This window comes from Echeneis naucrates, chromosome 17 (assembly GCF_900963305.1).
Source record: "Echeneis naucrates chromosome 17, fEcheNa1.1, whole genome shotgun sequence".
In the NCBI taxonomy this organism is placed as follows: domain Eukaryota; kingdom Metazoa; phylum Chordata; class Actinopteri; order Carangiformes; family Echeneidae; genus Echeneis; species Echeneis naucrates.
Window position 1 is genome coordinate 6,090,507 of NC_042527.1, and position 22,893 is coordinate 6,113,399.

A 22,893-nucleotide genomic window follows, 5' to 3' on the forward strand; every position below is an offset into this window, starting at 1 on the left:
ATGACACTTGAGCAGACACTGATCTGGGATCGTTTCAGCCTCTCCCTGGCTAGCCGCCGCTCCGCTGCAAAGCACAACTCGCCTCGACCTGAGAGCAGCTTCTTGTTTAGGCGAAAACAACAAACACCCCTAAAAATGGCCGAAAGTTCCTGTCTGCTTAAGGAGGACGAAGGAAAAGAGGAACACAAACACGCACGCGTGCGCACTATATATGCCATCTATACTATACTAGGATGATACAGTATAGTACTACAATAGTGCTGGTGTAGTGGTGCACTACGAAACACTAAACACATATGTATATGTAAATGAATATGTATGTACATAAACATAATGTGTACATAAATTATATATATGTGTGTGATATATATATATATATATATATATATATATATATAATAATTACACTACTGCACAACTGTAAATGTATCATGTACAGTAGTCTACTCTTTGTGTGTGTGTGTGTGTGTGTGTGTGTGGGAGAGAGAGAGAGAATGTGGTAGGTAGGGCTGTGGTCTTGAAATACTGTTTTTCAGTCTTGAAATACAAGTTGCAGGGAGGGGAGTGCAGGTGGGAGGATAGTGATGTGGTCTGGGCTATAGGGTCTTTTGTTCCAAATTTGGTGCAGTGCATCAAAATTCCTTTGCCTTCTTCTAGGGCAGAATACACATTACTCAACATACACACACACACACACACATACACATACAGGGAGAGAGAGAGAGAGAGAGAGAGAGAGGGAGAGGGAGAGCAGGGAGAGGGAGTAGGCCAAACAGTTGAATGTTTGACCTACATTTTACTCTTTCATTCTTCTCCCACTTTAATTTAAATGCAGTAATTTTGTATTAGCATACATTTGCTGAAACCTAGAGTGTACATTGGGACTAAGCGGATGTGTCTCCTCTAGCACTGACAAGATGTTTAACCTCAAATATTTGGAGAGTTAATGCTAATATTAGCATATCATAGAATTTGTTAAGCATTCAGAGTTGCAGGAAGCAGAATGTAAAGACTCTTTTGTCTGTCAGAGCCTTGGTCCACTTGCAGTCAGATTGCATCAGGAACCAGACTGAGGCACAAGCGGTCATACTGCACCTCATATGCACCTGCCCATGGTAACCTGATTTTTTTGGTCACATGGTTTCCATGGTAACAGCAATAGTCTTGACAGGCAATGAGAAGGCTTGTATAAGCAGTCTACGACATCACACTACTATACACACACAGACAGTCTGTGATGTCATTTCAGGTATGAAATTGGAGTTGTGTTAGGAGGGGAGAGGTCACAGGTGCCTGATATTCAAGCAGCAGTCAGAACATTCCAGGAGCATCAAATGTCTGATGGAAAACCATGAGTGTTGGCTGACATTTTGAAAACAAGCTACCAGCTTGTGTATCAAACACACAACTGTGCACACAACAATAATGGTCTTCTGCAACCTAATTACAAGTTTGTATCAAAGTGAAAGAGCTAAAGACAAATATACAATTGTACAGTTTTAGCAAGTAGGTGTAGTCAAATACCTAATGTTTCAGAGATTAAATTCAGAGGTGGAAACAATGTTTTTTACAAATAGGTGCAGTTGTGAAAAGATAAGCTCCTCATTTCTGGCATGGTGCAAAACTAAAATGGGAGCCAGTGGCAAGATGGATATTAGTGCTTATGCAATAAAAATGTGTCTGTTATAGATTTTTAGAATACCATTTTATGTGCTCGTTATGTACAGTTTTACAATATCCTTTCACTCTATGTAATTATTATTGGTGCACATTAGGTAAGTAACTTAAAAGTAAATTAAAGGTCATGAACTGGCGGAATATAATGTAACTGAACATTTTGGAAAAATCCCAAAACCAGGAGATTTACTGAAGGCAAACACTTTCGAAAATAATCGGCGATGTAGAGTAAAAATAATGAACACTGACAGTTGGGATGTTTGCAGGATTTTTTAACTGCTAGACAAAAGAACAGTCAGATTAAAGTGAGAAAACACTGAATTCAATTTGTCAACATTTATTCAGAGTCAAAAGAATCGGGTTTACACAAGCTGACTGCAAGCACTCGTTCATGATCTAACAATAGTTGGCCATCACGTTAACAGAGATCAAACAGGAAACAGCATGTTATAGCATGTTACTTGAAAATAATTTGAATACTATAAATGTGCCTTTATTTTTTACAATTTTGATCCTTTTGTCACTTTGGGCTTCCTCTGCCTTCCCCACAGCAGACAGCTGAAAGAATGACCTGCTGCTAATCACACTGACTACAGCTCTATTCAGTTGTTCATGTGAAACCATGCCTGCATGAACAGAACCAGGAAGAGGCAGGGCTTAGTGGAATGCAGTAATAAATCATGTTATTAATTACACCTGCATGATTTCCGCATAATGTGTCAAATGGCTGCTGTGAAAATCACCTTTGCTCCACTTGACTAATTCCTTTGCTTGCCGTTGGCTGCTGATTCTTACTGAACATTTTACTGGAAGGGAGATAGAGCCACTATGTGAAACAACACATGACAACAATCAACGATTATATATTAACATATTTACATTAATGAGAAAATTCCTTAGAATAGGCATCAATTATACTTGTTCTAAAAATTAGGCAAGAACAGCAGGTTGTCTTTAAGTATTGTGCCCAAAGTTATGAAGTGAAAAATGCTACAAATTTAAAAGGTACACAAAAAAGTTGTTTCCAAGCTAATTGGAAGTGGATGAACTGAATGTTTTCACTTTCAGGTAAAATCACATACACTCCGGTCTCAGGGTTCAACATTAATTTGCCATGTTTTAGACCATAGGCAAATCATAATTCATTAATTAGTTGCAAGTGCATGTGAATAGTGAGCAGAAATAGGTTCAAAAATAACAACGTATGTCACACCTCCTTCTGACACAAGAAACAGCATTATAAATAAAGAATGCCCTCCTGAATTAAAATTTGAGCGGTAATCTGATGTGACGATTTGTACTAAAATATGTCAATATATGTCAATAAACACAATTTATGTCAATAAATGTCTTCAGGGGATAAATGACTGTGTAAAGAAATAAATCTTGATGATAAAATCGTGACGATAAATAACAATAGTACAGTCTTTGTTTTCATTGAAAACTCAGGTAGGTCTGTGGTCTGAAGGCCTGTTTCTGCCTCTCATACATGGTGAAATACGATTTAAGAAGGTCCTCCATTGTGTCAGCCTGAAATAGGAGGAAAAAGTTAAAATCACCTCTTTCGTGGCTTCATTAACACATATGGACACATTGATTTCCAGACATCTACATGAAATAATTCAATAAAATGTAAAAGAAAGGCCTGCCACTCACTTGCAAGGTTTCACAGACAAAGTTGTACCCCTTCACCAGGGTACCAATGGTCATCTGGAAGATGCTGCCTCTGCTGTGGTACTCAGTGATGCGGCTAAATGGGTGCATAACTAGCAGCTCCTGTAAGGTTGAAATAATGGTTAACCTACATCAGGATATAATGATTTGTTACTAATAAAGACAGCCCACAGGAGGATATAATGAAATGAGGTCAAATGTGACAGACTGTACCAGAATAACAGGATGAAACACTAATGTTTACAAGATCGAATGCAAACTGACAAGCAAACTACTATGTGTCATGAAGGGAAATTCATGTCCATACCTTAGTCTTTGGGACTATTAAGCTGACTCCTTGTTTGCTGATGGCAATCAAAACTGGATTTGGGTAGCTAGACTCACATGTTTGCTGCAATGAAATCATAATCAGAATTTGAAAAACTGTTTTCCCACATTGTTGTCGAAGATCTTTGCTTTCACTACCCCCTGAAAACGCACTTTAACTTCAAAGAATGCGCAGCCGAAGGTAGGCCAGCTGGAAATGGCTCTCAGGAAGGCAATTTTGGCCTCCTGCACCGTGATGCCACTCTGCTTTTTGTATGAGGCGATGAGGAGCTGCAAGACAGAGAAAAACACAGAAGAAAAGGACTCACATGTAAGAGAGCTCTCTCCTCACCCGTCTGACATTTTACTATGAAACAAATATTTACATATGCACTTCCACATATTCCTTTACCTTCTTCCACTCTTCACTGGACATGATTTTAATCTTGTCAGCAGGAACCAGCTCCCTCAGCATTCTGGGGATCATGACAAACTGCGACCTGTCTGAATCTATTTTACATCTTAGCAGCAGCCCGCCTAGGTTGATCATGTCCTCTCTGGTGCAATTGTGGTATCCCCGTAAGTATTTGGGACACTCCTATATGGAAGCAGAGCAGAGGATGTGTATGCGTTTTAATATTTCAATACTTGAAAGTTGAATAAAAGTCACTAGCACAATGAAGAGTGCATGGTAGTACGTTGAATGTTGCACCTGTGGAAAATGGAAGGTGAGGTCTGCGACCTGGTCTTTCCCTGGGCTCACATTGAACCAGAGCTTCCTCTTAAAAATCACCAAGTAGGGGACAGTGGAATGGTTGCCTGGCAAACAAAATCTTGATAATTAATAAGGCATTCCACAGACTTAAAACTGAATGTGCACGTATAAAATTACCTTCTTTGGCACGTTTGATTTTCTTAGCAACATATGAAGTCTGCCTTAAATTGTCAAAGAAATATTTCTTCTCATCCAAGCTTGTGACCTACGAATAAAAAAATGATAGTAACAACACTGATATTTTACGCCTTGGATATGACACTTGGTATTTCTGAAAGAGATATTAATGTTACTAGTAAAGGACAGACCAAAATGTAGGACCTAAATGTCTCAACTGTTTCCTGTCATTTTATCTGTGGAAACCAAATGCCTAAAGCTAAATGACAATCCTATTGTCTCTCACATAAAAATGGAATTAAATCTCAGGAGCAGGAATATTACTCAACCTCACCTTGTTTGGTGTTTTCAGGTAGAGACCATATCCTTCAGCTGAGCTCAGTCTGAGGTGAGAGGCAACACTTGAGCACAGATCATTCATTGTCGTCATTGACGTGACCTCAAATATCTGCAACACAGTGGAAGCAAAAATGTAATGCCTAATGAACCCCCACTTATAAAGAAAGTTTAACATTTTGAGAAATTCCTTTTCACTTGTCCAGAAACAGATTGTTGTACTCCCATGTTGATGTGTCCCATGTCATGCCATAGAGCCAGACTAGCTGTTTCCCCCATTTCCACTCTTTACGTTAAACCATCTTAAAAAGTGCTGCCAAAATACTGAATTGGAAAAAAAATGGATCTTGGGATTAAGGTTAGGTTTCGTTTAAAGCCTTTTTCTGCTACTGAGCACAGAAAAGTCATGGTAGTTAATGTCAGAACCATGGTGTTCAGATCAATTGTCAAAGGGCTCAGACAGCAGTAACAGCCTGCAGACTAATGAATGTCGTATTTCAGTGTTATGTCTTACATCATCCGTGTCATTTGGGAAATGGACTTTATGGAAGATCATGGTGCTGTTCTGTTGGATGGCATCCACTTCCACCAGATGGGGAGGAAACTTTCTTGGCTCTTTACTGAGGGTGAAAAGTAAAAAAAAAAATTATACATACAGTTCCTAAATCATTACACATTCCTGATGTTTGTCCGGATTTCAAGATTTGAAATTGAATATTTGAAATTTCAAGGAGACTCTTTCAGACCAAATCCCTTAAAATATTCAGCAGTATTGGAATCACATTTCTTGATGGGGATTAAGTTGCTGCAAAGATTCACACTGAAGTTAAATTTTATTTTCATCCCTTTAAAAAAACTTTGATTGTTAAGTGGTAAGTGATCCCACTCTTACTGTATGAGAATATTTTAACTTCACTGTACACATTAATTGCTGTTACTCATGACTAGAGTTATCCTGGGCTCTGGTTTGAGGGTGAGATAACCAAAGTGATGTCTACTGAAGTCTAGTAACATTATGAGGGTTTTCACAGTGTTAGTGTAGTCCAAGAAAGAGAAACAATAAAATATCCATCCATCCATCCATCCATCTTCTACTGCTTTTCCGTTTCCAGGTTGCAGGGTGCTGGAGCCAATCCCAGCCAACGTTCTGGGCGAGCGGCAGGGTCACCCTGGACAGGTCACCAGTCCATCACCGGGCCAACGGACAGAGACAGACAGAGACCAACAGCCACTCAAACTCGCATTCACACGATTTAGAGTCATCAATTAACCTAAACATGATGTCTTTGGATGGTGAGAGGAAACTCAGAAAGGCCCCAGGCCGGGAACTGAACCTGCGGCCTTCTTATTGTGGAGTGACAGCGCTAACTACTACGCTGCTGTGCTGCTCACAGTAAATTATAATAAATATATTTACAATTTTATATGAGAATTAAACACGATAATGCCATTAAATGAACGTGGACTGGCTCTCTATTAAGTGGCATAAAATAGATAGGTGGATGGATTTACCCATATTAGGTCAGTCCTAATTTTTCCAGACTTCATCCCATGTGTTTGACTGCTAACCAACACCTCATACAGGACACTGCCATGTGGTCTATGAGTTTTCATTTATGTTTGTCCATCCTGACCTGTTCATCCCCTGCAGCCTCTGCAAGCAAACAGCAGCCAGAGGGTCTCTGGGCCGTGACTCCATGAAGTGCTGAGCGTGTCTCATCAAATTCTTACTGGGTGGGAACAAGCCTGAACATAGCCACATGAGCTGCCACCCACGCTCCATGCTCAACCTGAGAGTGAGGGGGGAAAATTCATAAAGGATGGACTATTTTGGTTCTGGGGTTAAATTCTACAGACACACAGATGGAAGAAGCACCTGTTGCTGTTTTTGGTCATCTGTCTCATGATCTGGCAGTAGATCTCATCCTGCAGGGCTTCATGCTGGGTGGCTGGACCAAAGATCTGGTCAGTCAGCTCTATTGGACTGCGAGCATGTTTGATAGGGTAGTCGCCCATGTACTTCAGGATGGGTAGCAGCCAAGAGGTCAAGGACTCACATGAACTGTATTAACTATACTCCGGTCTGTGTCACACAGAACCTTCCTGTCTATCCCATACAGAAAAATTCTATTTGGACTAGGTGGACAAAAACACCATTCCGTTCCTAAATTTGTGAAACGAAGGCAACAGAATGTGTTCGATTCCCTTGGTAAAACCTGGATTTTGTGAGTTTATCTACATAATAATGATAATATAAGGAACAGATGTTAAACAAACATCTGTGACTGTTCCAGTTGAAACAGAAACACATCATTTTCAAAGGATATCAGTGAAGGCATTGCAGGCCAGGGGGCTGAGGTCAGAGTTATGGACCAGACTCTTCATCATTGGCTGCTTCAGTGGTTCTCTGGAACAAGCCCATAGCTTCTCCCTGGTGGCCCCCTTGGGTGCACCATAGCGACCCACATCTTTATTTACAGCCCTGTATTACAAACAAGAGCCACAACATCTTGACTGTTTACAGCCACTTAAATGTTATAATATTTGCATGATGTCTGTTGAAATACACTCAACATCACTGTTTCTTCAATTGCACTACCAAACAATCCCAGTGGCAAGCCGAGGGGAAAATTCTAAATTTCCAAAAATCCCATATCAAAAAGTTAATCATCCCTAAAACATCATTACCTGAAATGTTCAAGTGCAAACTCTTTTAAAGAGAAAGGAGCCATGCTGTCTTCCCTTTGTGGGGCACCTTGTGTGGCTGAAGTTTTCCTTGAGCGTGGACCGAGCAGCTCCTGAGGGGCCAGAGGCAGTTTATCAGTTAAAGGAAGGTCTCATATGGAGCATCATGCATGTGGATGCGCTGCTGCATGGTGCTGCAAACCTTTTTGTTCCGTATAGAGCTAATGTGATGCATTAAATTGATTTAACTGTAACTAATTATTTATTCATATATATATATTGCCTTATCTGTAAACACTAAGAATTCTTGCTTTGATAGGCAATATTTAAATATGATGTGGAAATTATATATAACCTATTTTAACGTTAATAGTATATAGTTCTAAATGAAAGAAGTACCAGCATATCTTCAGGAGGCCTAGTCAGAGTTGGTAGAAACTTCACTGTGTCCGTAGAGACCACACCGCTGCTACTGGTCCGCTGGTTAGTTGCTTTAATCAAGTTCTCCTCATGTGAATATTCCTCATCTTTTTCTACCAGCAGCAGGTCGCCTCGTTTACAAGTTAGGAACACGGGGTCATCTGTGGGAGCAGGGAGAGCCAGAGAGGCACGAGGATATTATGGTGTGTTTTGTTTATATGTTCTTTTCACGGCTTCTCAGATATTAACACAATTTTTTTGATGTTGATTATATCCTTTTTGCAGAGATGCACAAAGAGCCTTTATCCATATGTTCTATACTGTATTTGTTATTGTACCTGGTTTATCGGCGTCCTGCTGAGCCACAGCATACACTGAGCGCAGTCTCAGTCCTTCCAGGTTACTCTCTATGAGTGCAGCCATGTCTGCAGCTTCTGCACACTTCAGGACAAAGTCTCCTTGGACTGTGTCCAAACTCAGTGATTGGGTGTTGGCATGGCTGCCACTAGACAGATATCCAATCGCAGAGTTTTATTTGCATGATTCTTAAAAAAAATAAAAAATCCTCAAACAATTCAATATAATTTCCTATGGAGTGAATTTATAAAAGTACAAAAGGAAAAATCTCCTCATACTGTACCTCATCTTGTTCACATCCTTCACCTCTAAGTAATGGAGCTCAAGCAGTCTTTTTTCTCCTCCATCCATGAAGAAGACGCCACTCCAGTTCACAGCTACAACAAACCTGCTTTTTGGCAAAGGGGGTCCTGTGGACAGATGTGGGAATTACAGTGGTTCAGCGCAGGGTCGTGAGTACTCTGCCACTACATGAGTTGTAACTGTAAATCCAACTTCATGGGAGAATTCTCTACACAAGTGCTCTATGAAAATATGACAAAAAGATGACAAATACATACAGCATTTGACACTCCTAAAATCCGCGAACCATAACTCCAAAGCAACAAAGAAGCAACTTACAAAAGCATGCATTGTGAACTCTTGCATGTAAAAACTCTATGTTGTCTAACCTGAAATCATTGTAACTTCATAAAACTTGGAGAAGTGGATTGGCCATTGCTGTCGGGCACTGTCCACCAGCTCCCCTTTAACACTCTCTGAAGTTTCTCTCCCTTTGGCATAAGGACTCTGCAAAATCAGCATGTGAGATTGACTTCACCCTATTACACAGACAAATCACAAAAAAAATGAGAATACACAGCAGCTCTTTCTGAATCTTTTTTGGTCGTGTACCTGTAAAAATACTGCACTGATGAGTTGGATCCATTTTGTCATAGATTTGCTCTCAATGAGTTGCGTGGTGATGCACTCCTCAACCACCTTCTGGACATTCTCTTTGCTGTATGCAGAGCCAAACCTGATGTAATAGTGCTTCATAGCCAGCTGGACGTATTCATCCTCCTGAGAGTTAAATCAGTGTTAAAATGAATCACTTTATTGTTATTGGTGTCTTGGATTATTATTATTATCACTGAACAACATGCAATAGAACGGGTGCTGCCCAGAACAAGGCATTTATATTGGATCACTCCAATTCTGGTCTCTTTATGATTCTGCGCACAGAAATTATTTATTTTTCCTGCCTAATATGCTGTGCGTTCATTTCAGGGACACTGGGAATGTAAGAATTTAGAGCAATCCAGAATAAGTTACTTTGTCAGCAAAGCAAATGGACATTTCCTGTGATGTGCACATCGCTCACATATTTCTTCCACTTTAGCAAACAGTTGCTTATCAACACAAAAGATAAGGAGCGGTGTTCGTCGGCATTCGTTTGGTGTTATGCTTTTGAGTAGCCCGACAAATGTAAATCTTCCATCTACTTCCATTATAAAAATTTAGATAACTTGTAGGTAGAAGTTAAATGTTCAACCATGCTGACGAGGGAGTGACTAACCTAGTTTTCTGTAGTTTGAAGCTGAGCAGTGAGTTTAAGGTGGGAATGTCATGGCCTGTTCAGTAAAAGCAGCTGCCTACTAACGCTAAAAAAAATAAATAATAATATATATATATATATCTTTTACAGTTATGTATGAGTATATGGCATGAATCGTAAAGCCTAACTGCAGAGCCTCACCTTCTCGCTGATGTATTCTCCTGACTTAATTCCCTTGATGACCTGCTTGTAAATCAGATCTGTGCTGATGGGGTCCGCAGAGCAGTCATGCCAGGGTGTGAACAGTTCCTTTCTGATAGAGAGACTCCAGGGGGCGTCCTTTTGCTCTTTGCCCTGTCGCTTCATCTCCTGCTCACACTGAGATACTGCATCCAACACATGCTTCTCACAGCTGCCCAAGGACCACATCTGGAGATGAAAGACCATTAAGATTTGAATAAATGTAGTTCTCTCCAGTATTCAGAGTCAAAATTTGTCAGTGGTTAAGCAGCATTTACAGATTTTTATTTTGTTATAGTCGACCTTATCAAAGAGGCTGATGTACAGGGAGAACCCATAAGTGTCTTTGAGAGCTGCCCTTTCAGCCACAGTTTGACAGACTTCAGCAGACGTGGAAGCTGACTCCAGATGTAAACCGATGGCACGACCATCCATTAGAGTCACAGACACATCTATGGGTTTCCTCGTCTTGGCAGCCTGTCAGAGGAGAGAAGGAAGATGATACGGGATTGAGATCGACAAAACAACCCAATAAGCAAGGGATTCTGTCACACCACTTGCAAATCAGACTCAATGATCGAGGAAACTGTAACTGCTAAGCAGAGAAAATATTGGGAAAAAGTCACTGGAAAAATACAAGATTTAGTTGTTTTCACCTGTAGCTCAATCCAACAGGGCAGCTCCTTTCTTTCTCCATTGGCTATTGTTCGATGCAGGCGCTCAGCACAATATCTTCCATAACCATATGGTCCATTGTGTAAAAAACTCTCCAAATACTGTTGAACAGAATATAAAAGAGGTGAGCATGGCCATTCTTAGCCATGCCACACTTTATTAATTTGACTATAACAGTGCACCAAGACCTTCTGGGTGAAGTAACAGTGTTCATCATAATTTTCTTGATTAGACAATCAATCATCGACATTGTGTAGCAACCTTCAGTTTCATTAGCTGTTCCAGACTGACCTGCATGAATCGGTCTGTGGGAAGGAAGATCCCGAGACAGACGGAAAGGAGGGTCCAGCCTTGGATACGACTCCACCTGTTATTGTTGTTCACCAGCTGTTTACAGACCTGGCAGTAAATCTCATCCCTAATAAGAACCGCGGTAAATATAACAGAAATGGCAGAAGAAGAACTGCATGAGTCTAACAAGATTTATAAAGAGCATAGTTAAGTGGTTGAGGGTAATGACAGCTGAATGGATGCTTGATACAGTCTCCACTGTACACAAGCAAGCGCATCAATGTTTGTTTTTCTTATGCGAATGATTCCTCCAATCTAACCTTATGTCTCGTCTTGACAGAGCGTATCCAATGATAATGTGCAGCTTTTCCAGGGATGAAAGTGGCCGATCCAGTGTCGGACCTTCCCCGATCAAAACGCTCTCATCTTCTGTCATGTCCTCTGACTGGTTAAGATGAAACCAATGAGAAGAATTAGAGTGCACATGCAGGTTGAATATTAAATATCGTAGCAGCATTAGTACTGACTTCCTCAGGGATCGCAGAGGCTCTTCGGTGTCTGCCCCCAAGCTTCTTCTTGTTCTTCCTCAGTATTTTCTATTCAGAAATATGTTGATTAGAGGGAAGAGCCATGACTCGTGACTTTCAAGCCTTCTGTATCAGCAGAGAAGCTTTTTGCAATAAAACTAGGTCAATGTTTCTGATTTTCAAAAATCCACATGCTGTATCCGCGGTTGTCCACAGACAGCTTTCATTATTATTATGATTATAATAATAATCATAATAATAATAATTGTACTCTGGATGGTTTCTACCAGGTAGACTCAAGCATGTTTGACATTTTAAAATTTTCTCCCATTGTTCAGGAGCTATGTCAGAAGTATCAAGCAGTTTTTATTCGTTTTTAATGAATAGAGTAAAAATGCAACTACTACAGTCTACTGATATTTTAGCATTGGTATCATACATCAAAACTCAGGTACTTCAAATATTCAGTACAGATTATTTAGTATAACATCTATTGTTAACAAAAAGTTGCCATATGAGTGTAATTCTTTGTTTTAACATGTAATATTCTTATACTTTACCTGGTCAAGTCCCACCAGATTGCTTAGCTTCCTGCCCTGTCTGTGTGGCAGATGGCATGAGATGGCTGGATGCTCCTGAGAATTTGGTTCTGGTATGTCCTCCATGAAGCGCAGAATAATCCACCATACTGTCAGACATGTCTGGAGGAGAATGAGTGTAGAATGGGTTTTTGAGGAGACAATGAGAGGAAGGCTGCGCCTCTTTAATCTCTGTCCTCTTACCAGTGCGTCACCCTCATCGTCGTGCTGAAGAAGAGGCTGCTTAAGTCTCTGGGTGATGTGCGTGTGAGTAGCATTGCCCTGGAAGTGAATGACGCTGAACTTGTGGAAAGAAAAGTCGGACTCATCATCGAACTTGTCATAATCTTCTTCCAGTGATGGGGAAGAGGTGTTTGATGTTGGAGTGCTGATTTCAAAATCTGACCCAGAGGTCTCAAATGAAGTTTCTTCTTTTGGCTCTGAATTGTTCCGTCTCTGCTTTACGGTTACAAAGGAGATCAGAGGTTTGTTGAGTTTATCTCAAATCTAAGACTTCTCCATGTTAATTTGGTATATTATATAACATGATTAACAGATAAACCCAAATCATCTGCTTTTGATGCATTTTTGTTCCACCTTTTCAACAGGAGGTGAGGGCTGCAGATTAACTGAGTACTCTGAATCCTGTTCAGTGACCGGTTCCGTCTTTGATTCGGTCTCTAACACTGGCACCGGCTCCTCATCTGAGTGGCTGATAAGTCTTTCCAGTCCCCGCTGAAGTGCCAAGGCTATTTCATCCCGGTTCTCTTTCTTCAGACGTAAAGCGATGGTCTGCTAAGGATTTGTGATGAGAGAGAAAGCCGGGGAACAAAGTGTTCATATTCAGGGCACACCTATCTGCTGACATTCATCATTTCGTAGTATTTCAAGTTTCGAGACATTTAGCACTCACATCATTCATCATCCTCTGAGCTGCTCTTCTGGCCAGGAGTCCTCTGGTGTAAGTCTGCAGTAATATGACGGCCTCTCTCTTTTGCTTCCAGCATTTTCTCGCCTGGTAGCCTCGGACCTGCAGTTAATAAGCACTTGTTAATTGCCATTATTGACCTTTGTAAGACGCAAATAGACCATAAAAGATTTGATTTTAACTTGAACCCTTGTGTTGTTTTCGTGTCAAAAATGACCCGAGACCAAGTTCAACAGCACAGAAAATGCCCAAATATTTTTAATTTTCATCTTGAAACTTTATGACTTTTTTCCTCCAGTGACCCAAACGTTAGAAAAAGACATTACCTTTGTTCATATTTCCATGACAGCTGTACACAAAAAGGGGACAAAGCTATACAACCATTTACACACCACAAAAAACAAAAGCATGCAGGCACACACACACACAATGAGAAGTTCAGCTTATGTGTGCTACTGGCTGAACTTAGACAAGCTACTAATGAGGAATGATATTGAGTGCCGAGGCACCCAAGAGGAGGAGGTGACAATTCGGCCCCTCAGAGAAGGACCACAAAACAAGCACTAAGTGCTATAAATGTCATGAGTCATCTGCACGGACCATACTGTCCATCCTGTGCCAAGTAAAACAGACTGATTTGTGTTCTTTACGTTTTTTTTAATCTTATTTTCTTCTTATGTATTGTTGCTGTTTGTACGCTTTGTGGGTGGAGGACTGCTTAAGAAACAAGAAAAGCATTTTGCCGTTTTTTAGTATCACTGTGTTGCCAAAAAAGTTATTGTTCACCTTCAATAAAATACATTCAAAAGTACTTTCTGCACATTTCTGCTACTTTCTTAGGCCATATAAGTGTCATCTCTTGCTACAAAATTAATGTTTACACCTATGCAGCGCCTTTATCAAGAATTGTAATAATTAACCTGTACTTGTTATGACAGGTGAGCCATAATAAAAATTAATGGTGTCCACTGATTAAATGGAGTCTTTCTACAGTGTGAAGAGGCATATTCACAAAGTTTGTGGTGAATGTCAGAATAGATTTGAGACTTAAAACTCAATGACGCTACTGTATTTTAAGGGCTTAGTGAAGGCCTGAGGACACAGGGTGTATGCAGAAAGTGAAGACAGCACGATGATTAAAAACCGCAAAAAAGCGTTTGCATAAAATTTTAAATGTATTTGAAACACATCAACAACATAACAAGATTATACATTTTTCTAAATGTATTCTGTATATAAAAATATAACGTGTCTGTGTGTGTGTGTGTATGTTTGATATGTGTTAAAAAAAAAAAAAGTCTTAAATCTCTTTATATTTGTGTATCTTTCAATATCGCCATTACCTTTTCAGATGTGAGAATTTGAAACGGACGGACAGATTATATTTTGATGCAAGTTGAATTACAGTGTCTACAGTACATGCCTGTGACTGTATGGTGATTGCTGCAGCTCGCTGTCTCAGGAACTGCAGCTGCTGAGCTCGGCCAAGGATCTTTGATGCTAGCCGCTCATAGCCGTGCCTGAGCTAGTTGGAGCAAGAATGGAAACACAGAATAAAGGCATTGGACCGGAGATAAATTGTATATTAGGCAAAAATTAGATCAAACACATGCTCTATGTTTTATGAAACATGATTAATTGTTAGACCTTTCTTTCCTCCCTTGTTTCATTGTAAGCTCTCCATTGCCTCTGCAACACCACAGCTGCTCTCTGCTTCTTCAGAAAAGATTTTCTGGATGGTAGGTAAGGCAAAATATTTGCACTTATCATCAAACTAGTGTCCGTGATTTTGTCAGTTCTCTATTACTTATTTTAACCATCTCCATTTATTCATTAGATTTTTAGAACACATGTGAATACTATAGTCATAAATATTTCTGGTTGATTACAGGTTGCAAATAAATGTAATGCAGTCTACCCATTAAGTCTTTTGATTTTCAGGTGTGGATCATCATCTTTACTCCGTTCAGAAACTGTACCTGTCTTGGTGTCCTAGCATGACCCTCTGGATGACCACAGCCGCCCTGTTTAGTTCTTCTCCCCTCAGACATTCAAGGATGTGGTTGTGAGCATCCTGAAATTGCATGAAAAAGACTAATTACTATTACTCGATTTGTCCAGGAATTCCCTACAATCAGACACTACATTGTTCCAAAACTAGTTCATCCAAGACTCCGCTGTAATGTTGGCAATACTGTGTATTACCGCACAGTGCCTGCGGTTTCTGTTATGTTAATCTGCAGTCATTATCTTGTCTCTTGATAAAAGCTGTGCTAAAACATGGTTGGAATAACACATTGTCAGCACCTTCAGGAAAATCTTGGTCCTGCCTATTTTCCACTTGTCCTTGTCTTTAATCACTGTCTTGCAGATGGCTTCACAGCAGGCAGCAGCTGTCTATTGAGAGAGACAATCAAGTCTTTGTCTTAATTCTAAAGCAAGCAACAACAGTCCAAATTCCTTCAGAGGAATTAGTAATTAAGACAGGAATCTGATGAAACAAGCAGTTAATGTGATGAAGGATCATCAACAGGATTACTATCTGGACTAACAGTTTTGGGGTCACAGACGGTTGTCTTCAGGAGCACCCTGTAGCGCTTCAGGAATTCCTCAAACGTGTGGTGGATTGGGTATCCCAGTTTCCGGATCCGGATGGTGTCCATCATGCCTGAGTATCTCAGCTGACGCACACAGAGCCCTCTGTCAAACACCTAGAGAACAGATTCATACTGTAGTGTAGTCCTGAGTAACATTTCTGTATTCTTCCATCACAGCGACATCGCAATCAAGTAATTTTGTTACGTTTTTTCAGGGCAAGAGATATAATTTAATCCAAGCAGCATGCTAACTTCACAATGCTAACATGCTGACGTGTCCAGCGTGATGCTTTCCATTTCCATCCAAATTTTACATGAGCACAATAAATGCATTTAAGACTGAAATGCCATTCGTTTTGTAAATATTTGACAAACAAACAAAAAAAAACCCCAAAACCCAAAACAAAACGGAATTGGACTTTTAATGCTCTGGCCCAAATAATGACACTTGAATTTTATGTAAGATCCATTCAATAACAGTTGAGAACTCAAAATCACAAATGTGAACCAAATGGTGGCAATAGAGCGAAAGACAGGGGATCATAAAAAAATAATCAGGATTCATCCTCTGGGAACCATCTTCTTTCTTAAATTTTAATGCAATCAATCCAGCTATAAGTGCTGTAGAAAACCTTAGAGGTACAGTCCTAGAAGCAGTAACTGATGGCTAAAGTGATATCTCATAGTTTTGAGATGTGGTCTTAGATAAGAAGATAAATTACCTACGCTTGGTAGACCAAAAAAGAAGCCCTTACAGTTGCTGAACCAACACTGTATTAGAAGGTTATAAATGCAGGAAATTTTCTCATGGCACATTGGTTTATGGCGCATAACAGGAAGAGGTGAGTTTATCCAGTGCAAGGGCAGATGGCGGATCGGAAAATTTCTATTATCATCTTGTAGCAAAGGTGACTGGGGGAGGTATAACCGGTGCAGAGCTATTATTACTGGAAACAAATAAATACATTTTTAATATAATTTGTCATATATTATATATAAGACACTATTGGTCATTTATTGTATAATAGCTCAATGTTACGGTTGTTTTTAAAAGTACGACACACAGCAACAATGTTACTCTGGACATCTATACTGCAGCTGCTGCTCTGGAGTCATTCACCTCAGGCTGCTTGTCATTGTTGGGTTTGAAGCAGCGGATGAAGAAAGGTTCGCAGACCAACAGAGCCTTCATGAGGGAGTCCAGAGATTGGCGAAACTGTCCACTCAGTGTCTGCATTTGTTTACGTTTGTCAATCTGGGCCTGCACGGAAAAGCGAGAGGAAACAACTCGGTGAGGCGATGCTGACCACACTGACACCGATGTTACTGCTGCATGTCCACTCTATCCTGAAGCAGAAGCCAAACAAAGCTGGGATTACATCTTGAAATCTTTTCCTTGAAAGATTAACAAAAAATAAATAAAAAATAAATAAATAAATAAAAGCCAAACAGCTTGTAAAATGACAGCTGGAGATTGTTTTGGTACAGTTGACATCACTTGCCCATTTTCACGATATTTTGCTTGAGAACAGAGAAGTGCTGTGTAGCCGTATCAGACTAAACTGATGAGATCATATGTTTATACCCGCAGAGTGCCCCTGGGTGTCACAATGACCCTCCTGTTGTTGCTAATCTTCCCACCATTGGTTGAAAGCTCGCTCTCAAATATCTGGCGAAGCAGCTTGTTGCTGGACATTTCGACAGTCTTGATTATGTCATAGCTGATGGCATCTCTGTTCTTTTCTAGGAACCCTAAACAAAAAGAGGACAAAATAACTGAGCATCAAACAGCAGAACATTTAGCTCTTCAGACTAACTGCTAATTGTTTGCCTACCTTTTGAGTCATAGCATACAACTCCTGCAAAGTGCCGAATGCCAAAGCTTGAGTCATATTCACTCTTTGAAGCAATGTAGGTCTTGTTACAAGAATGCTGCAGATTCATCTTGTTCAGCATGGTGGTATCTGAGCCCTGTAACCAACCGGAATCAGAGTTAGTGGATGTTTTCCGTAAAAGGATCAAGTAACCACAGTGCGATGGAGTCACCTGTGGAAAATTGGTCTCCTCATCAATCAGAGACAGCAGGCTGCAGGGTTTCTCGACAAGAAGGTCCAGGATGTTCTGGTTATCAATGAAGTCAATGTTGTTCCACACAATGCCCTCCTTCAGGTACTCCTCCTGCTCCTGCTTGAAGATGTGGCCAACAAAGAACTGCTGGAGCTTCTCATTGGCAAAGTTAATGCACAGTTGCTCGAAACTGTAAAAGGACAGGATGATATTTGTTCAGCTTTAAGTCGTTGCTTACTTGTGATGCACTGAGCTTGAGAGATGTTTGAAGGAGCGGCCGCACCTGTTCGTGTAGAAGTTCTCAAAGCCAAAGATGTCGAGCAATCCGATAGACTGGTAAGACTTGGAATTCTTCAGCAGCTTGTTATAAATGACGCTGTTGATTTTCTCGACGATCCACATGAACATCTTGTTGTAGATAGCCTGAGAAACACAGATCACTATTAGTTCAGCATTGTAAGTTTTAACAAGCGAAACTACACCTGGTGGATTTTCTGACATGGCCTGATCACCTCATTGTGTTGGATTATGACACTTCTCATATAATGCATGAGCTAAGGTAAGATAAGATATCCTTTAGTAGGCCGTCAATGGGGAATTTTTTTTAATTTGCATAATACAGCAACCAACATCTACAAGTGAATGTTATTGACATGTACAGCCGTGATACAATAATGAACAAGGGAATATACAAAATATGAATTTACTGTCAGTGGCCTGGTTTTTCTTACCTTGACAAAGGCGTCTCTACAGTTGGCAGCCTGTTCAGAGCTGAGGGGTTTGATCACCCTCTCTCTGTTGGTGAAAAAGGAACGGTTCGTCAAACTCATCCCCAGAGAAGATTTCTTCACCTGCAGAGAGCAAACACCAGAAAACATAAAGTTATTTAATGCTAAAAGAATGAAGCTCAATTGATGGATAAGGGAGACCCACCTCCAAGAGAGATGCCGCATTGCTGAAATGGTCTGAACTGTTGACATCACTGGTTTCCAGGTTATTTTGAGTGGTGGCTGATGGGAACAAAAGGTTGATTGTAACATTGACAATAATATTTACTTTTGTGACAAAATGTCAATCCTAAGAAGTTATTATAATGAGTGCAGCATATTCAATGTACTTGTTATGGTAGAAGTGTAGATATACTGCACAATTGTGGTACTTACGCCTTACTCAGGTAAATGTAAAAACAGCCTCAGATGATTATTAGAACACTTATGATAATAATAATAAATAGTAATACACGTTTCTGTCATTACAGGTTGACATAATGCAAAAAAAAAAAAAAAAAGAAAAAAGCTTTATCTGTAGAAACTAACTCATCCGCACATTCGTGCTGTTCGATCACATTGAAAAGGTGTCAGTAAACTGGTTATAAAGGAACATACAAGTCATGCAGCAACAATTAGAATGATTGATTGGTATTAAGGGACCAAAGTGTGTCAATAAACTATTTCCAGGGCTGTTGACATAAAGCAAGTTGGGTCCCTGGAGTCTGATCTGTTTCAGCCGGCCATGACCTTGTTGTGAGGCTGTATAATTATTGTTTATACTAATTGCATTTTGTATTGTGACTCATCCCTGCGTGTTTATTTTCTTCAATGTATTCAGCCAGAAGTAGAGATTAGAGATATGTAATCATTGTAACAACTTCTGTTTTATCAACAGTTTTTATTGCCACATAAATAAATGAATTGAATAAGTAAACTCTAAAATATGTGCGAACTACATAAAATACAGACACTCACCCTCAAAGCTGACATTTCCCAGGTGTAATATGGCTGCCAGCAGCTTGAAGATTTCCTGGCTCTGGTTTTCAGAGAATGTCAGGACTTTCATGGCTGAGCGGATGCGGCTGCAGTCTTTGGCATCATCCCTGCCTTCGCACACGATGCAGTCACCCTGCCACATACGGGAGGGATAACTTCGATTAGTTACATGCAGTGAGCAGATAATATGTCATCTCTTTGGTTAATATGTCAAAACGATCTGCAGACATTTATTGTAATACCTTGGTTAAGAATTTGTATTCCTCAGCGTCTCCAAGTTGCAGAGTTTTCTTCTCCTCTGCGGTTACTCCTGCCAGCATGCAGTAAAAGATGTGGTAGTTTCTCTCCTCCGATGCCTGAAGGTGTGGAGTATGCATTATCATAAAAACAAGATAATCTGAAAGTATTTTAAAGAAATAATTTTTCTGTCAGATGGGTGGAAGTGAATGGGCAGAAATAACAATGTTTTTCACCAGGCTGTTCTCTCTGCAGGCCGATGGGAGCCTGTCACCCTTGTTAACACCGACCGTTTATTTAGCAAGACCTACTGCAATTTCTGCACTACGCTTTTACAAGTTTACGGTATTGACCTGCCCTGCGGAGAGATAGCAGTTGGCTTTGTTTGGAAAGAGCTGCTTCACCTGATGGCAGACACGAGACTTCTCCAGAAGATACTGCTCCACACGAGCACTCTCAATCAATCCATCCTTATTGAAGAAGATCTCCAAATATTTCCCAAAGCGACTGGAGTTGTCATTACGGATTGTTTTGGCATTTCCAAAAGCTGCAGCACACACAACAGAGAAGCTCAGGCCTACAGTTGGTCTACACACGTGTGTGCCAATTACTGGATTATTGAATAAACCAGTTCATTTGTATCTTATGTGTATAATTGTGTTTACCTTCCAGTATTGGGTTCGACTCCAGGACCTGTTGTTCTATCCCCTGCCCAGAGAGCTTCCTGCCGATGGCTGCCAAGTAATGAAGGATCAGTTTAGTGCTCTCTGTCTTCCCTGCTCCTGACTCCCCACTGAGAAGAAAGAATAATCAATGATTTAGTGGTTGAAAAGTTTTACCCAACAACATTTAATCTCCCCTGGGGCTGCCTGCAGGCAGCAGTTAGGAGCTCGCTGTGACTTTTTCTTTTTCAATGAGTTTTTGGTCCGACCTGATGATGCAGCACTGGTTCTTCCGATGGTGCAACATGTCAGAGTAGCAGGACTCAGCAATGGCAAAGATGTGTGGCGGCAGCTCCCCAAGCTTTCGGCCATGGTACAGCCTCACCTGAAGGCGACACATATAACTGTGTTTTTGAACAAAGACCCAGAGTTTATACTTGCATAATGTTTGTTAATTCCAGCAGGTCTCACCTGGTCAGATGAATATATAGGAAAATCCTGGTAAGGGTTCACTGCAACCAGCACAGAGCCTGTGTAGGTCTACAAGATAAATGTTGATGATAGTAAGTCAGCAATCATTTCCATTAGCTTTATAATACATTGTTTTAAAAAAGAACAAGCCGTGTTTATCCCTTCTGGCATCTGGCCGCGCAATTGATTTTGCTTTGATTCACTCAGGTTAAGACATATTAGACTTTGAGATTTTAGCCACTATCTGTATACTGAAGAGGAGACTAGAATCACAATGTTTGTTTTCCCCAAAGCAGTGGGAAGAAAAAGAATTAATATGACAAAGTCAGTTGACAATGTCCTGTTGGAGCATGAAAGTCAGTGTTTGACCTGAGCAATTTATGGTCTGCTTACAAGCTGTTCCTAGATCTGCCAACTGCATTGTTTGAGCCATACAGTCCAATGATTCAAGATGAAGCACAACACAGCAAAAATGAATAAAAAACAGAGGGGCATGAAAAAAAATATGATTGTTTTTTCCAGTTTAAAATTCTCACCATCATCCACAATATCAGGATCAGTGAGATTTGGGGCTGCACCTGTGCTGGGCAAAGAGGTAAAACAAACACCCCCACACAACTGCCAGGGAGCAGCAGGAGGGTTTAGCTGACACAGGAGTGAGACCATTCAGCTGTATGCGCACAAACTGAGTCTACATGGAAGGAAACCTGATCTGCTGCATCATCACAAGTCTACAGCAACACAACACCTGGATGAGGCAAAGTCTTTTGGGAAACAAGCTGCGAAGAGATGAGACTAAACTGAGCTCTGTGTCCACAGGAAAAAAGCAGCAGAATTTGGTGGAGGATTGCGAGGAAAGACACAATTACACTAAATATCAGCAAGTTCTGGATGCAAAAGTCCTGCAGTCAGTTGTGAGAGTGAAACTGAAAAGAGGTTGGCTTCTAAAGGCTGGACTGTAATTCAAAGCAAACCTCAAAATCCACCTTAAGCTACTTCCAGAATCACACTGCAAGACCGAAGCCTAAAATATTTGAGTTTGAAGAGACTGTCAGCTGCAAAAAAATTGGTTCGCAATGTCCAAAGAGAAGGCCGGACGTCTGTATATGATGTCAAATGTTTTCCCCTTCTCAAATTCAGAAACTAGTGATGAAATATGCAATACATAGGGCATTTTAAGAAAGGCTCATTGCAGCGTGTGTATTACTAATAGTGCCTTACATAGATGATTCCTCGTTGGTGTCGGAGCAGCACGTTTCGGAGGAGGCCGGCCTCGTTCATGTCACCCAGCTTGATCATGTCATCCACACCCTCCACTGATGTAGGGTGCATGATCTTGACTGAGGCTTCCAGCTCCTGGGACAGTGTCTGCTCCTGGGAGAACGTTGAGGTGGGAAATAATGTCACAGTGCATCCCAGGGCTGAAAGGCTTTTAACAACGTGAACAACGTGAACAGTCTCATTCTGCTGTGGATGCTTACCTTCCCCTCATCATCTACCAGGAACCGCTGACCAGCTGGTGTCACTTTGACCCTGGCACCGATGGGTACCCCAACATCAGAGTCCACCCACACCCACTCCCCCTGAAAACACAAAGCACAAAGCAGCCAGTGCAGCATGTGGGATTATGATGGCTTCATTTTTACAATCTACAATATTATTTAATAGTCTACAATATTTCCTTGGACAAAAGATTGCAGGGCGTGGCGACACGATCTTGTTGTACTTACCAGAAGGCTGGTAATAACCTGACCAATATGAATAATACTAAAAAGTAGTACACACTGAAGGACTTGTCTTACCTTTCTCAGCATCACCAATTTTTAGATGACAAACTGCCGAAACAAAGAAATCCATACGATGAGTTAAAATTTGCAATAAATAGAAATATAAATATATAAATAAGAAGAATAAATATTTGTTACCTTATAAATGAAGGTTTTCTCTGCCGTCTAGATATATTTAGATCT

The 22,893-nt window shown here is 40.5% G+C and overlaps 1 protein-coding gene across 1 annotated transcript; it reads right to left on the reverse strand.

The window, feature by feature from the left end:
• Positions 1 to 3,111: 3,111 nt before the first annotated feature.
• On the reverse strand, positions 3,112 to 22,743 carry LOC115057547 (unconventional myosin-VIIb-like; the record flags this gene model as incomplete). Its single annotated transcript, XM_029524700.1, has 49 exons — positions 3,112 to 3,207; positions 3,334 to 3,453; positions 3,659 to 3,742; positions 3,832 to 3,948; positions 4,070 to 4,255; positions 4,370 to 4,476; positions 4,550 to 4,637; positions 4,884 to 4,997; positions 5,400 to 5,505; positions 6,520 to 6,675; positions 6,762 to 6,915; positions 7,213 to 7,367; positions 7,574 to 7,683; positions 7,970 to 8,151; positions 8,329 to 8,495; positions 8,631 to 8,757; positions 9,019 to 9,136; positions 9,242 to 9,409; positions 10,086 to 10,313; positions 10,428 to 10,601; positions 10,781 to 10,900; positions 11,091 to 11,217; positions 11,411 to 11,535; positions 11,618 to 11,686; positions 12,178 to 12,318; positions 12,400 to 12,654; positions 12,793 to 12,987; positions 13,109 to 13,225; positions 14,547 to 14,648; positions 14,771 to 14,855; positions 15,103 to 15,197; positions 15,431 to 15,520; positions 15,676 to 15,834; positions 16,841 to 16,981; positions 17,306 to 17,472; positions 17,556 to 17,691; positions 17,767 to 17,977; positions 18,071 to 18,210; positions 18,519 to 18,638; positions 18,721 to 18,797; positions 19,533 to 19,686; positions 19,796 to 19,909; positions 20,195 to 20,337; positions 20,456 to 20,583; positions 20,722 to 20,837; positions 20,924 to 20,992; positions 22,145 to 22,297; positions 22,405 to 22,506; positions 22,726 to 22,743. Coding segments are annotated over 49 exons (6,426 nt in total), but the record flags the coding sequence as incomplete, so codon positions are not given.
• Between the last annotated feature and the right edge of the window lie 150 nt (positions 22,744 to 22,893).